Source organism: Oryzias melastigma, linkage group LG4 (genome assembly GCF_002922805.2).
Source record: "Oryzias melastigma strain HK-1 linkage group LG4, ASM292280v2, whole genome shotgun sequence".
In the NCBI taxonomy this organism is placed as follows: domain Eukaryota; kingdom Metazoa; phylum Chordata; class Actinopteri; order Beloniformes; family Adrianichthyidae; genus Oryzias; species Oryzias melastigma.
The window spans coordinates 16,771,552-16,788,274 of NC_050515.1; the positions used below are offsets into that span (position 1 = coordinate 16,771,552).

At 36.1% G+C, this 16,723-nt stretch overlaps 1 protein-coding gene across 1 annotated transcript in view; it reads right to left on the reverse strand.

The window, feature by feature from the left end:
• LOC112150549 (collagen alpha-1(XXIV) chain) overlaps window positions 1–16,723 on the reverse strand; it is an 89,510-nt gene that overhangs the window by 15,715 nt on the left and 57,072 nt on the right. Inside the window, exons 26-40 of the mRNA XM_024278947.2 lie at window positions 16,324–16,377; window positions 15,199–15,252; window positions 14,787–14,840; window positions 10,382–10,435; window positions 10,169–10,213; window positions 8,841–8,885; window positions 6,744–6,797; window positions 6,117–6,170; window positions 5,971–6,024; window positions 5,831–5,884; window positions 5,210–5,263; window positions 4,561–4,668; window positions 4,278–4,331; window positions 3,990–4,097; window positions 4–57 (exon numbers count right to left, since the gene is read on the reverse strand). Of these exons, the coding sequence (XP_024134715.1) occupies window positions 4–57; window positions 3,990–4,097; window positions 4,278–4,331; window positions 4,561–4,668; window positions 5,210–5,263; window positions 5,831–5,884; window positions 5,971–6,024; window positions 6,117–6,170; window positions 6,744–6,797; window positions 8,841–8,885; window positions 10,169–10,213; window positions 10,382–10,435; window positions 14,787–14,840; window positions 15,199–15,252; window positions 16,324–16,377 (900 nt within the window). The remainder of the gene's footprint in view (window positions 1–3; window positions 58–3,989; window positions 4,098–4,277; window positions 4,332–4,560; window positions 4,669–5,209; window positions 5,264–5,830; window positions 5,885–5,970; window positions 6,025–6,116; window positions 6,171–6,743; window positions 6,798–8,840; window positions 8,886–10,168; window positions 10,214–10,381; window positions 10,436–14,786; window positions 14,841–15,198; window positions 15,253–16,323; window positions 16,378–16,723) is intronic.

Consider the following 16,723-nt stretch of genomic DNA (forward strand, 5'->3'; position numbering starts at 1 on the left):
CACTGGATATCCAGGTAGTCCTGGTTGCCCTTCCATCCCCATGGCTCCAGGTTGACCCTGCAAATAATGTAAAAAAGCAAACAAAAATGTAGATATTTTTAAGGAATTTAACACTTTCACTAGCTGTGAGAAAAACAGTTACATTTTTAAGAGACAATCTTCCTGTAGGAGGGAAATATACAAATATGCATGTATTCACCACTACATAAGCAACATGGCTACACTCTAAAAAAGCCAAATTATTGCTTCACTTTTAAATGAAAAAACAAACAAACAAAAAACATTTTAACTTTTAAAAAGGCAATATCAAGAATCAAATACTTTAATTAGAACAAGGATAGTGACAAGACCCTAAAATGATTATAGCCGAAAAAGAAATAAATTGTAAGCCACCGCATGGGTGAAAACTAATACTCCACCCTTCCTGAAAAAGAAGCGACAATTTGCATGCTGCAAACCCAAGTAACTTAATTAATATCTAAGTTTTAAAAATTAAAAGTAAGAGAAAAAAAAAATCATTATTTTACAAAAAAAACAAAAAAAATCACAAAATCTTTGAATATAGGGAAATAGTTAATTAAAAATAGGAAACTTTTTTTTACAATATTTCAAGCTTTTTGTTTTTGTATGTTTGGTTACTTATGGATACTGAAACCCAAAAATTCGTTGTCTGCAAAAGTTTGAATATTATGGAAAATCCGATGTTAGAAATCAGTGTTTCCCATCCTAATCAACTTACAAACTCAAAACACCTGCTAATGCTACCCGAGCCTTCACAAGTTCTCTCAGTGGGGGTCATTTCCTCATGCAATCACGGAGAAGACTGCGTTACTATACAGACGTCCAGAAGACATTCATCAACACCCTTCACAATGAGGGCAGGCCACAAAAGTTCTTTGACAAGCTGTTTGGTGAAGGCAAGCTGGTTATTCATGGAGTGCTGCGTAGCAAGTATAAAAAAAAGACAACTGAGTGGAAGACAAAAGTGTGGTAGAAAAAGTGGCACCAGCAAAAGGGAAAGTGTTGTATGGAGAGGATTGTCATGCAAAATCCATTCAAGAATTTGATGGAAAATCACAGGAAGTGGTTTGGAGCTGGAGTCAGTGCAACAAGAGTCCCAACACACAGATCAGTACTAGACAAATGTCGCATTAATCTTCTAAAGTTATTCCTAAACCAGGGACAATGTAAGAATTGTCTTACCAATGCTAAAGAGAAAAAGAACTGGAGAAAGTGAGGATAGCCACAGAATCCATGTTGCTTCAAGGCCAAAGTGAAGTTTCTATATCAGTCATGGATTGAGATGTTGCGTCTTCTGCTGGTGTTGGTCCATTATGTTTTCTTAGTTCACAATCAATACAAACACCTACCAAGATATGCTACTATTTCATGCTTCCCTTTGCTAACAGGCTCTAAGGAGATTCTGGTTTTTCTCACACCCAAAGATACCAAAAGCTACTTTAGTGACCATGGAGTTACTGTACTTGGTTGACTAGAAAACTCACCTGACCTGAACCTGAGAGAAAATCTATGTGCTGCTGTCCAGAAGAAGAGAAGACACCAGAACCAACAATGCAAATGATCTGAAGGCAACTAGCAAAGCAACCTGGGTCTCCAACAAATCTACACAATGACACAGACTGATCATCTCCACATCACGGCGTATTGATGCTGCAGTTCATGGAAAATGAGGCCCAACCAAGTATAACATGCATAGAACTGCAGACTTTTCAGTAGCCTGGCCAATGTGTTGAAAACATCCTTCTTTAACTGGTCTTATAAGATCCTAAAATTTACTGAGAAAAAAAAAAATCAAGGCTTTTATTATCTAAAGGCCTCATCCAATTACAATAAATAAAGGCTAAAATATCTGTCTTTTTTATAAAACAATCTTAGAATTTAAAGATCCTTATTCCTTATGATCACAAAACTCCACATGGTGTCATTAGATGAAAGGAAGATTTTTTTTTTAATGTTTACAGGAAAGATTCTGTTTGTCTTCAGTGTGGCACGGGGGGAGGTGTCAGCTTCCTTAGATCAAAACCTCAAAAGCCACGACGATGAAACATCCTTTGAAGAGTCGTCTGTACAAAATCAAGTCTTAAGAAGTCAGTTCAACATCAATTATCTCCATAGACATCAAGAGATTCTTGTTAACGCTTTCTGTTATTTGCCTCCTAAAGTTTGGAGAACTTGAACAACCAAACCAGCATATTTTTATCTAGCAGAATTGGTCTCTGTACTTTTGAGGCAGAATGGTCACACGGCTTTTTAAGGCGGATTTATTCACCTTTCGGAATCTTTTCGCTAAAAATTTCGGGGTATAGGATCTTACTCAAGGATTTGACTCATTTTAGTCATTTAAAGACTTAAAATGTTGCAATTCTGTTTATGGAGCTGAGAGATGGATGCCATGGTGGTTTCTGACCTCACCAAACAGACACAGAAAGCAGATGTGGAGCATTTATGTTGACGGAACGAACAAGAAAGATGTTTCCTTCTCACTGATTTTGTTTTGGGAAGAGCCTTACACCACACCAAACGGGGGTCTCTGATTTTATCACTCACTTGGCATATAGTATTTGTATTTCCTAAAATTACGGCTTGGAGTAAGAAAACCGAGTAAAACCTCAATCCCTCGTATTCTTTTGAAACATAGTGTACCTTGGATTAAGAAATCAGGAAAATATTTGGATATTTCCAATACAGTCTGTTTTTTTTCACCTCACAGTTTAATCTTTCTGCTAGAAATATAAATGTGGGGATGAGAAAGGATTTCTTTAAACTGAGCTGTCTTGAACCGGACTCTGTAGCCTAGGACTGATTGCATTCACCTAAACAAATGCAGGCAGACCAGCTCTCCTCTGCACAGAGAGGGGTGTCAAACCTGGAGAGATGTCAGCCTCTTGTGGTAGGGAAGTGAAACAAACTCCTGTCTATGCTTGTAAGTGAACAATATAGACGTATTTGTGTGCTTCTATTTTTCGCAACCCTGAAAGTGTTTGGAATATGCACTGAAAAAGATGAATTTGCATAATAGTAACAAAAAATGTAAGCTAAAAGGGTGGTTAAATAAATAGGGGAACGTCAGCCTTAAACTGGCCCTAACATGATTTTCTTAAGCCTTTCAGAGTGAACTATATCCATTTATAGGATCATATATTACATTTGGACCACTAAAAAAACAAATTATTTATGAAATATTAGTTCTATTTCATGAATTTTTCCCTACCCGGAAGTAAAACGGCTCTATTCCTGAAGCTCCGCCTGCCGCTGCGTGTTTGAAACGATCTTAGGTCAGCACATTTCCAACTGCTCGTTTTCGTGGGTATGGGAGGGGCTGGTTTTTAGAGGATTACTCTTAAATGCATGAACAAATCCAAATGCCACTTTGGGGTTCTTTATAGTGAGGAATGAACAGTAAAATGCATTTAAAACCTCAAAAAGTTGAATTTTCATGGTAGGGCCCCTTTAAGCGCTATTGCTGACCAGATTTTCAGGTAGCTAATACCTTAATAGCTAATAAAGCCTAAAAAATATGCATGAACAGCTCAGTGTGTGGACAACAGGACTTGGAGAAACATGCTCACCTGCAGCAGATTCACTGTTGAAACACATTAAAAGTGCATTGACCTTGTCAATATTACAGTTTTTTCAAATGTTGAAGTAAAGCTAAGCATCTTCCTTGCAAGTTTTTGATGTGTATTTTTCTATGTCAATATTTCTGTGTGACAAAATGATTGATTACAATTCATAAACAAAGCTTTCTTGAAAAAAGTTATATTACTATTATCAGCTAAATTTATTGAAGTTGCTCTTATTTCTATTAATCTTTTTTTTAATTTTTTTTTACTAATACTAATACTAATTTTTATTTGAAGAAAATGATTTGACCTGCAGTAACATTTCTTTTTGTGATGTTAATCTGCAAGAATGGTTAATCTGAAAGTTACACGCAACACGAAAAATAACAAAAAATAAAAACTCACAGGTGAGCCTCGCGTTCCCCTGGCACCTTTCAGCCCCGGCTCGCCTGATTGGCCGATGTCTCCTCGAGAACCGATCTCACCAGCGCGTCCCAGAGGACCCCTCTCCCCCTGAAAATATTTAAAAAGGAATATTCCAGAAGGTCCATATAGGTATTGTCATTAAACAAAAAGCCATAATGTATGTGGTTGAATCATCCTTTAGGAAGAAAACAGAACCATGACAGATTGTTTGACTTTATTGGAGTCTGAACGCAGATGATGCTGCTAAAACACAAAGACAAGGCTTACCTTCTTTCCGTTTCGTCCTTTGTTCCCTGGAGGTCCAAGTTTTCCTTCTGGTCCCTGTGAAAAACAAAAAAAAAAAAAAAATTATTCTACGCTGAAATGTACTGATGTATGCAAGCTTCCAAAGAGCTTCTTGTGTGCCTTGAAAAAGGCCAAAGTACCACGCTTGCTTCTCATTTGGAACTAAGTGTAAATAATTAAAGGTCCCTAACCCTCATCTATGCATATCTGTCCATTTATAAAAGAATCACGTATACATGTACACATTTTAAGACAAATTACTCACACGAAAGCCCTGTTTGCCAGGTGTTCCAGATGGCCCTTGAGCACCTGGATCTCCTTCTGCCCCTCTATCCCCTGGCTCTCCAGGTGGCCCCTGTTCACCAGGTTCACCCTGACAGACAAAGAACAGGGAAGAAAACATCAAAGAAGGGCAATATTTAAATACAATCAAACTTTTCACCAAAAAAAAACACCAGAGTAATGATAGTAGGTTTAGTTATTTTAATGGAATTACACAACTATTTCAACGTCGTCCACAGAAAGCTCTTCAAATAATGTTTTTAGTGTGTTTACCTAAAAAGGGAAGAACTTCAAAATGTCTGGAAATGTCTACCAAACGATATGACCTTGTTCTTTTCTCTTTGGCCTCCTAAGACTGAATAGAAAAACTTTCGGTGAGTCTTCCTTTCTATATGACTAGGTAGTCTGAAGACGTGGTACAGTTTATGTGCATTTGAAGCACAAATATGTTATGCTAATTTTTAAGAGGTTTGTACCATAAACATGCTCAGGAAAGATATCTAAACACATACTCAAAAAAGTATACTTGTGTTTACTTCCTGGTATTTTGCTTTTATATTGATTTTATAAATCTAAATAGGACAGGATTTATGTCAAATTAAAAATGAATAAATAAGTAAATAGCAAGTTACCTTTGCTCCGTCTTTTCCTTGAGGGCCATCCTCACCTGGGGGCCCAGGAGGACCCTGTGAAGACATCACAGTTTAGGACTAAACTTTTGCAGCATTGTGAATAAACTGCAGACTGTGATTCAATAAGTACAAGCCATTCTTGGTCTCTAATTTAGTTTATTTTATTTTTTATAGTTGGTTTTGTTTAGGATTTCTGCATAAAAGAGTAGAAATTTCCATAGATCATATTTTTATCTTAGTGCTTTGAAGTGATTAAAAAAAGCAAAAAATTATTAAAACTTTATTTATTAAAATATGGTATTCCAGTCCTGCTAAAAATAAAAGACTCATTTTATGATTAGTTTATTGACAGTAAAGCTCAATCAAGCTTCACAGCCAAATGTTATAAAAAAACAAAAAAGCAATTTTTTAAAAGAGAAACTAGTGTGGAAGTGGTTTAATTATACAGATTTCTGCAGAAAAATGTACAAGAAGATCAAACTAAAATATGTTAAAAGTAAAAAACAAGACATTATGAGCTTTTAAGACAAAGAACATAATAAATGATATGCCACAAATGTTTTTTATCTAACTTTATTTGCAAAAAAGAACCATAGAGTACATGAGGTTTATAGCACTCACTCTGACTCCCTCCTGTCCTTGTTCCCCCTCATCTCCCGGTGGGCCAACATCCCCCTAAGTCAAAAATACATAACTTTATTGAGGTCCGAGATATTTAGTATTTTCACACTAAAAACTTATGGCAGCCATGTTGTGCTGACCTTTGACCCTGGTTCTCCAACAGGACCCACTTCTCCCTCTACACCTGGAACACCCTGCAGGGGTTGAGGGGAGGGATTTTTAGAGTGCATACATACTAATTGGATTACATCATCAAAGATTAAAAATAATATTTAGGATAAAATACTTCAAGTCCTTGCTCTCCATCAGGTCCAGCATCTCCAGGAGGTCCTTTTGGCCCCTAAAGGTTAACAAAATATATATCTTGGTGAGTAGTTTGAAAAAAAGTAATTTCTTTTTTTCCAATTAAAAAAAGATCTAAAATGTAAGCTAAAAAAACAAAGCCAAAAAAACATGCAACATTTTTAACAGACACATTTAATCACAATTTTAGCTCATCTGATTGCTTTACATTACTCTAAGTTGTTCACACCCCAGGCAACTTTTAACTTAAATTTTATTTTTTTCAACAAGAAACTCACTTTTTAATTGTAAACAAGCCTCTTCTTGAATATTACGATATGCAGTAAAAATTAACATTTTAAGCCTTTTATTATAATTTTTTTACATGGAATAAAAAGTGAACATTTAACAGAGGTTTGAATAATTACAGGCATGACTCTTAATCACTGATCGCCTTTTTTTTCCTCTCCTTAGGGATTGGCACATTTACAAAAGATGTACATTGAAGATGTACATCCTTCAAAGATTTTTTTTTCTTTTCTGTGTGACTACAGATCCCAGACATGCTGATTTTCACCATGTGTGGTTTGTTTGTAGTTTCCAGAAACAACCACAGTCAGAACATACTTACTGGTTCACCTTGAGGGCCTTTCTCCCCAGTGCTTCCTGGAATTCCTGGTTTTCCCTGAAAACACATGTGATGTGAACAGACTTCCTACAATTGATTTTTCTTTTTTTCAGTACAAAACTAGAATTTATTTTACAGAAGAAAATGTAAAATAATTCAAAACTTTATTTAAACACCAGAGAGAAAACATCCTAAAGGAAATAGTTACAATGTGCCTGATACTTTTATTTATTTTGAGCTAAATCCAGATAACAGTAATTCATATTTTATGGGGCATAAAGTAACAAAACCAAAACATCTAGAAAAGTTTATCCTCTTATGTTCCTCAAATTAGCACTTGGACCTTCAGAATTCAGTGATGGAGTTTGCTTGGACCTTTATTTTGATGATTTAAAAGTAAAAATTCAGAGATCTTTTGTGAGTTGTGATTTCTCAAACTGTTTGCTTAAATGGTGTTTGTGTTTTCTGGTTTTCCCAAATTGCACTGTCCCTCTTTGTACTTTTTTTTTGCAGTTTTCTGTGTTTACACCTGGATTCACTTTCCTGTTACAGCGGCTGGCTTTTGTTTGTCACCGTCCTCCACATTGCATATACAATCCTGAATCTTCTTTGTTTAGTGTCAGATCTTATTTCCCTTTAACATTTGACGAGTTGTGTTTCATAGATTCACTTCTGAATTTTCTGGGAACAAACTCTAAAAATGTTTATCACACCACTTTTCTGCATTTGGGTCCTAACCTCAGAAAAACATCACAATTCACATCATGACGAATGCAATTAAAAAAAAATCTATTAACATTCTAGAACCACTATTAAACAGACTTTAACATTAAGTCAAAATTCATTTTACAGTTTATATTATCAGTCACATCATCAGCAAAGCAAATGGGGGGTTTCTATTTACAGTCAGGCCATAAATCTGTCTCCACCTTTCTGCTGATGCTTTTAAATCATTTTATTCAATAAAACTTGTTTAGTTTTTGGTTTATTTCCAGAAACTTTACATTCATTTTTGTCAGAAATTAAACAGGTTTATGAAGCAACAATTTCAAACATTTATAGCACAATGTCTCATTTGTATAATTTAGATATGTTTTGTTTCTAATCTGCAGAAATGTTATTATAAGTGAATACCAAAGACTCCAAAGGCAAACAAAAGCTTGGTGAAATGTCATCAAACATTAATTAATAAACCGATTTGATTAAAACAAAAATCACTTGATAATATTTGTGTAAATATCTTCAATTTCACATGTCCAGAGGCTGAAAAAATCCAAACACAGGCAACAATAGATGCTTTTATACTTTGTTTTGTTTAGAAAGATTATTGGGGTAAAAGGAGGACTTTAATTCATCTTTTTCTTGAAAAGACAAATAAAAAAGAATAACATTTGCATTTGCTTAAGAGTTGCTTTAGCAACAGGCTGTGGCAACCTCTTACAAGAACTTAAAGTATGAATGTTTCTAAAACACAAGAGGGCGCTAAACCTCTAGAAATGGATAATATAATCATCAGCAAAAAAAAAAAGTAAAAGAACCAAGCACAACTAAGTTTTCTATGAAAATGTAGTTGGTGACGAGTAGATGTTTATTTAATGGAAGCAGAAGCAGATACTCTATATTTTATTAAAAAAAATATTTTTTGTTGTTTAGAGGTTAGAGTTTTAAGCTCATGTAGCCCAAAATAGGCATTGGACAAAAATCTTAAACAGCCAAAAGATAAACAAATTATATATTTTTTGTCTTTGTTATTTGTTAGTATTTATAAAAAGGTGACTGAGAGCAAAACATATTAGTTATTCTGATATTATTCTGCTTTCAATGATTTCAATCTTCATGAATAAGCTAAAAAAATGTGCTTATTTTCTTAAAGAACAGTTAAGAATGACATTTTCCCCTTAGAGATGTTAGTAGCTGCAAATTGTTAAAATGATTATGTAATGCTTATCTGAGGTGGGAAAAAGAGATGTGTTTATATTTTATGTCTTCAATTCTTTTATTTTCCTGCTGCCATGGTGGTACATACAAGTAAAGTGGAGAATACTAATTTAAGATCTGAACAAATTACAGTGCTTGAGAATAAATACAGGCTGGACTTACAGGCTTTCCGGGAGCACCTCTCTGTCCTGGACTGCCAGCTTTGCCCTTTAAAGAGAGAAATCAGCATTTCAAGGATTAAAATGGGGTTCAAATCCGGTCACTTCTAAACTCTTTATAGTGAGAAGATTAAAGTTAACATGTTTTGCTTCTCCAATAGTGATTGTGTCCTTTCAGTATCACAACTGTTCTCTAGTCATATCACAGTTTAAGTTTGAACAAAACTAGGGGTTTTAATTGTTGATTTGCTGAAACAGTGATTTTCAGGGGGTCAAGTGAGAACAACTTACAAAATTATGTTCAAAAGCAGAGCAAATTTTCTCTCTTTAGGGGTTGTCTCCATCTGACTCTAAGCATCCTTCTCCCTCACATCAACCACTTTCATGTCCTCCTCAACCCAAGTGGCTCAGTGGCCTTGTGGTAGAGTGTCCATCCTGAGACTGGAGGGTCATGTGTTCAAATCTACAGTTGAGTCACACTATAGACTGGAACCCAATGGCTCCCCGCCTCCCTGACACTCAGCATAAAGGAGTTGGATTGGGGGGTTAAACCACCAAATGGTTCCTGAGCGCACCTGAGTCTGCAGCTCACCCCTCCCCCAGGGAATGGTTGAAATGCGGAGAAGAAATTTCACACACAGTCATTAATCGACTTTAACTAAAGGGACTTTAACTTAACCCTGTAAAAACCTTCCTAGTGCATACATAATGTCTCTTTCTAGAGTTTTGATTTTTTTAGATTTTATTTATTTGCACTTATACAACATATTGCAAAGAAACAGGTATAGAAATACATAAAAAGTACGTACAGAATGATAAAAAAGCTTCCAGTCAGCCATGCTCCCCTTCCATCTGGTCTCTTAAACCCACAAAACATCCACCAACTCTCAGATTTTTGTTGTTGAAGTCCCTACATTTAAACTCCTTTTCTAATCCTACACTTCTGTCTTCCCTATTCTTTTATTCTTTCTTTGTTCACAAACTCGCCTTCCTCTTCACGGTTTTGACCAACTGTAGTTTAATATCATCGGAACTCTGTAGTTCAACATATCACAACAGATTACACATGCAATGTACTACGGGTGTAAAATTCCAATTGTGGAGGATGTTGTCCGTTTGCGTTATGTTACACATAATACCATGCGACTGATGCAACACAAGTCATCACAATCAGAAGTACGAACCGGACCTAAGATGTAAAGGTCATTTATTAAATTCTAAATTTAAATTGGCTTTTCAATTGTTCAGGGAAAAGGTTGAAACACAGTAGCATTTACAAAAGATTGCCTAACATCCAAATGATACATATAGATTATTTTCAAAAGAACTTACTATGAATCCTGGCTCTCCTTTAGGTCCAGATTCACCCTTTTCACCCTGGAAAAGAAAAAAATATAACAGTGCTCAAAATCCAGCTGCTAATGTGAATATTTTTGTTTTTGTTTTACCATAGATTTACAGTAATGTCAAGAAAACTATGAATTGTAATGTAAATGTCTTAAAGAATGCATTCACAAGATTGTCTCTGATGTTTTAGTGAATTACCCTGGTGCCCTCGGGGCCTGCTTCTCCTGGTGCGCCATCTGGACCCCGAGGCCCCTGCACAATAACAGCACACAACTTACTCCTACAAAGCACATTTAACAGCAAAGCATCGCACGACCACAGTGAACACGGAATACCTCATCCCAAATGATTAGCCCTTATTTCCCAGTGTCTGCTGGATGTCTTTACACCTAACTACTACCAGGATGAACAAAAAGAACAGATAAAGACCTGTAAATGCACCCGTTTCATTACATTCTTTCAGAGCATTTTTCCCTCTGCAGGTGGTTTCTTCTCTTTTCCGATTGTTGGTTAAAAAATCTCTTCAGTTCAGTTTGTTTTCTTGAAAACTAGACATGAACTTTAATCGTCCTCTGTTCTGTCTGGACCTCGGGGAAGAAGTTAACGTCATGCTACATCATCATTCTGGCCAGACATGATCATTAAGTCTGAGGTGATGAAAAAGTGCATTGAGCTTTGAGTGCCTTGGGAAGAGTGGATGGGAGACAAAAACGAAAGAAAGCGCATAAAGTTTTAGGAGTTTGAGGAGGACTGCCAGTAAGTCCTTGGAAGACTGTTCTGAGCCAATAGAGGGGAGCTGTAGAGGTTCAATGTGTGAAGTTATCAACCAACGGGAAGATGGCTATACAACATGTCTGTGAATCAACAGACCCCTAAGCTTCGTTTTGACTGAGTGGCACGGTTTGGTTTGGTCCAGTTCAGAATGGTCCAGGCATATCAGGTGAGCATTTCCACTCAAAGTTGGGGAAACACAGGTGGGGCCACCATGTAAACCGCCGATAAACCCATTCAAGGCCCACATTTAAACCATTTGGGGTCCACTTGGCCTTGCTGGCTGGATATGTATCGCGATGTATCCCAAGACTGTATCTGAAGAATTTTCACTGCTTTTTTTTGAAGAGCATGACTTAGGAAAAAAAAAGAGTTTTCATTGAAATAAAATGGTAAAAATTATTTTATTTGATGGTCATAACATTAAGAACTCCAGCTGTATCTCATAAACAAGTTGCTTTTACCTAAGAAAATTCATAGTGCTTTTCTTTTGGTAATATAAGAAATATTCGTTCTTATGGGGAACAATCAACATGTCTGATTTCTACAATAAAAGGTTTTTCAGTTTGAGAAAAAAAGGGGAAAACAAAAGTAACGTTGAGGTACCCTAATAAATAATTAACTAAATATCACCATGTCAGCATTTTAAATCGATACAAAAATAGCTAAATAAAGCATCGCGATATATCGTCAAATTTATTTTTTCCTACCCCCTTATACTGTACCATACCGCTCAGTGGAAAATAGACTAGGGCTGAAGCTAAGGTCTGATCAACCTCAGCTGAGTCACCTGACCAGGATGTGTCGGATACCTTACATTATCAAATTAAATTAAAAAGCAATTGAATACGTGCTTTTTTAACACTAATTGAACAGAAATGCTATAAAAAGGTTAAATTGATTCTGAAAATATGTGAATAATAAAAAAGAATAGGAAAAACCCTATAAAAAAATAGGCGCATATAAATCTTTGCATTGAGCTAGAATTGATGCATGCAGTCTACGAATTCTTTAATTCATCCAGTGTGTCTGTAAATGTGTCTGAAAATGCTGAGGTACCAATTTAAAAAGGTAAATTTAGAGCAAAGAGGCTCGTTTTATGAACAATTACAAGCTGCCAAATGTTTTTTTTGATAAATTAGGAGACTTTATCACAATTGAAACAGAATTTGTGGCCTCCGAAATGTGAAGACGCTGTCTACAGTCATAAATTCTCACAGCAACAATGTAAAGATTACATAAGATTCAACTGTGCAAAAAGACAGAACATCTGTTGCTTGAACATGAATTTGACAGACTTTCCCACATGCTTGCTCCATGACACATCAGTTTGCGCTTTACACTTTTAGTGTTTACCAGATGTTGCCTGTGATGTAGTTTAGCTCACAAAGTAATTAGAAGGCAACAATTTCCCGTAACCCTGAGACTTCAACATAGCCCAAGGTATTTAAATATCCTTCATTCAAGGTTTACTGCAAGGAAAAAGACCTGATGCACAAAAATATATATATCTGGGAGTGTGAAATTTGTTCTTTGCATTCCTAAAAACAAACATTTAATTTTAAGGCAAACTTTGTACATTTATTACCAACTAGTTTTGGATTAAATGTGGGTGATAACACATGCAAACATTTTATTAATAAAAAATTTATGAGCAGTTTCTCTTTAGTTCTTTATTTATAAATCAACAGTAATTGTGTTTGTATTTTCCTTTGCATCCTGGAACAGAGAGAGAACAACAAGGCTGTTTATGGTCTACCTTATAAAAGAGGTTTCCTAACTGGCTTTTGTTGTCATTTGAATTTGTAGTTTCATGCATATTTGTTTGTTTGGTTGATGTATAACTAGTACTATTGGCAGTAAAGCAAATCACCCCTAGGAACAATAAAAAACACCTTGAACTACAAACATCTGGCAATAAACTTCTCTTTTTGCAATCTTTTGTCATGCAATCTTCTATCTTCAAAGTGCGGAAGGAGCCCAGATCTCCTCTGATGACTTCCCTTTAAAAAAGTAAAACATGAATAAAAAACAGGATTGAAGGATTCTTTCTTACATTATAAATTATCCGCACTGCATGTGGGATCACAAACTAACAAGTGGATTACAGTAAACCACACAAGTTGCAACATGTCAACTGCTTCTATGTGTCTCACTATGGAAAACGGTGAGCTGGGGAACGAGAAGGTGAGCTAAAAATAGATTTATATAAGGAGACTATACTAAATGATTAAGAACGTGTAGATCATTTTGACAATATATCCTTTTTTTAAAAAGTATATTTCTGGTAAAATCTCAGCTGGCCAACCCATTTTTGGGTAAAATAAAAGAATTCTCTGTCAGAAAGATCAAAACGATTTATTACATTTTTGTTAATGCTTTACGGATCCAAAAACAGATGCAGACAATAAAACTATTACTAGTATTAATGGTAACTTGAATTTCACCAAACTCAAAAATACACAAACATTGATAATAGTTCAAGGGGTTTATGTTTTAAGTATCTAATGACTGCAAAGGTATAAACACAGCAAATATTAAAATATGTCGACACTTCTCAAACTGGGCCATCATCATTTATATCAGTAAAGCTAGAAAAGCTCCTACATCACAAACATTACAAACACCATTGCAGCATTTTCATAACATTTGTGATAAATCCAACAATAAAAATCTGCCTAAATGCCAACATGTTTTTGCAAAGAGACAAATTTTATTAGGTGAAAATGTTTGAGGAAATTTATATATTGTGTTACGAAAATTTCATTGAATTACTAATTTGAAAAACAAAAATAAAATGTATAAAAAAATCTGTCTTGAAAAAAAAATACATTTATTAACATTAAATTTGGGTTCACATTAAATATTACAGATTAATCAGTATTAAAACGTCTGAAACTTAAGTCATGTGAATAGGAAAATAAGACAAATAGCTACAAACCATTACACTGGTTAATCTGTTTTTCTTGTTTGGCCCTTAAATCAGCCAATCATAATCAAGAAATTGCAGTTAATAGAAAGTGCTGGGGTCACATGTTATTGATTTTATGACAGGAGTCTGTGGGCCAGTAGAAATTTGATGTTGGGCCACATTTGGCCCTTTGGGCCAGACTTTGGACATGCATGTTATAGTATTAAACCCTGTAAATGAGAGCCAGTATACAGGAAGCCAATAAAGATCGGTCATCTGCCTGGAGGTCCAAACAGTTGGCTCCAAGAATTAAGTCAAATTAAGCCAAAAAGGCTTCTCAAGAGCTCAACTCAAGCACAGCTTTAGGTAAATAACAGTTTTTTTTGTTTTTTCAATGCTAAAATACATAATTGATATGTCAATTCTGAGATCCAAGGATCAAAGGATTCTGATGCTCTTTACAATTCGGTTGTCATTCATGAAGTCTGTTAATGCTTTTCTGTTTGTTTGTTTGCTTTTTGGGAAAGTCTAACCAGATTTATCAATTTAGTTTGCAATGTTGCCCAAATTTTGATCTTAGTCTGAGAAACAACCCAACTTTTTAGTCAGAAAATCAGAAAATTACTTTGTCATCATATCATCATGAAGGGTTCTACAAGCCCCACTATCCTTACCAAACCTTTCCATGATTTTCCCAAACTTTTAAATACATAAATTCTCAGTTTCCATAAAAGAGTTGTAACTGAACCTATGACGTCCAGGCCAAGTGGAAAAGGAAGCATGTTTTTTTTTTTTTCTTTTTAAACTTTCACTCTCTGGTTTGTTGAATGAAGCTATGATGGGAAACAGACAACCACAGCTCAGAGAAGGAGCTTTTAACAGGCAGAACCGTCATAGCCAAACATGTAAGGTAATTCTTACCACTCCACCCTTTGGTCCAGCAATGCCTGCAGGGCCCCTCGGTCCCGGAGGACCCTAGAATATATAAAAAAAAGGACACATCCCAGGTCATGTAAAGACTTTTCCCTGAGCTACCGAGAAACAGTGACTGATTTAAAGGTGTCTACCGAGTGAAAACACAACGATCTTCATATTAAATCACACTTAAAGTGAGCAGGGAAAGAACACGGTGCTCCTTCAAGTTTATGGGTTTGCATTAAGCATGTGATTCAGACTTTTACTATGTATATTAAAAAAAGACACTGTGAACTGAGACTACATCCAAGTTATAAACAGCTTAATTGAAAACACAGGAGTCGAAACAGGAAACGAAAGCACGCGCTGCCGTGAATGCAAACGTGTCCTTCCTCTATGTACTGTTTGGTACACTTACAGGTGCACCTTGCACTCCGATGTCTCCTGGACCTCCTGGTAAGCCTGGATAACCCTTTAAAGAAACAGGAAAACATAAGTAGCACACATGGAGATGGAAATGACATCCGTTCATGATAATGGTTTAATAGTAAACATAGTTTTGCTGCAAGTTTTACAACAAAAAGGTGCTGCAAAAGTGCAATGTCATGCTGTACGAAGTGTTTTTATCTGCAACTGCAAACAATTAGAACCTGCTGAGCTTTGTTGAATGTGACTTTGTCTTCCAGAAAAAAAGTATAACTAGGTATTTACTTCTTGAAATAACAAACAGGCAGTAAAACAATAAGGTTTGGTACATGTCTGCAAACTCATCCATAGACGTTTCTTAATAATCTGGTCATCCTTTGAAACAAGCTTGCCTCCAGCTGGTTCACTTCAAGAGCGAAAAAAAAAAAATCTTCCTCACACACAAGCTATGATTGAATACACTCTCTTTACAGACGACTATCCAATTAGTCATCCCTCTTCCAGTTGGCACAGTAATCAGCCAGGTAGTCACCGGGTCAGCCAGTTAGGTCAGGGCTCCATTCCAAAACCACGAGCGTGACGTTAAATCCAAAACCCTGAGACGGCGAGGGATGCCGTCCAGGCCTCGTCAGACACTGAGCCGCAAACACAGTGCTGAACACACCACAACTCATTTAACTTGACATATCTGATCGTAGTGAGGGAATGAGAATGTTTTTAAAAACTAAGACGTGTTTATTGAAACCAACTTCTTGGCACATACAAAAACAGTCATTACAAAGGTTACTTTGTTCAGGATCGTCCACTTTAACCATTTTTAATCTTTTTGAGATCAATAACATCAACCACCTACAAGATCTTAGAAGAACGGGAAACACTTAAGATATGTCATTTTCTGATTACTCCAACCTTGCAGCTATGCAGCGGCTGCCAAAAACTGAAGCCAAAATCTTTCATTAGATCAGTGTAATCATGATTCTAAAATGAGATTAGCTCACTTAACACTTAGTTAAGATTAATAGAATGCTGAAGTTCATTTTTCATCTCCGACATCACGTCATGTGTTTGTACATGAAACATCAGATCTCAGCTCATTATCTGAAGAGGCTTCACGTACCCTTGGCCCCTGCTCTCCGACTGGACCTGTTGGACCCGCTGGTCCCCGATCACCCTAGTGACAAAAAATGTCATACTTTACAACCATATTCCACAAAAACAGAGGAAGCGTTTACATGTAGAAAAATTAACCAGTAGGTAAATTGTCCATAAGAAGGCCACATATAGTGAGAAAAAAGATGATAGGCTGTCAGGGTTTGACTGGTGCTGTCAGACTGCATCGAGGGAAGATTTTTTTTGCAAGAGGAGGAGGACAAGTAAGAATCTGACAAGCAGATGGCTTCCCATCACAAGAACATGTTCTGACAAACGGGCCTTCTGGATAGGAAAGAAAGAGCAACAGGCTGAGATGGAGGGAGAGATGGAGGGAGGGAACAATGGAGATGGGAAGTAAAAGAGGT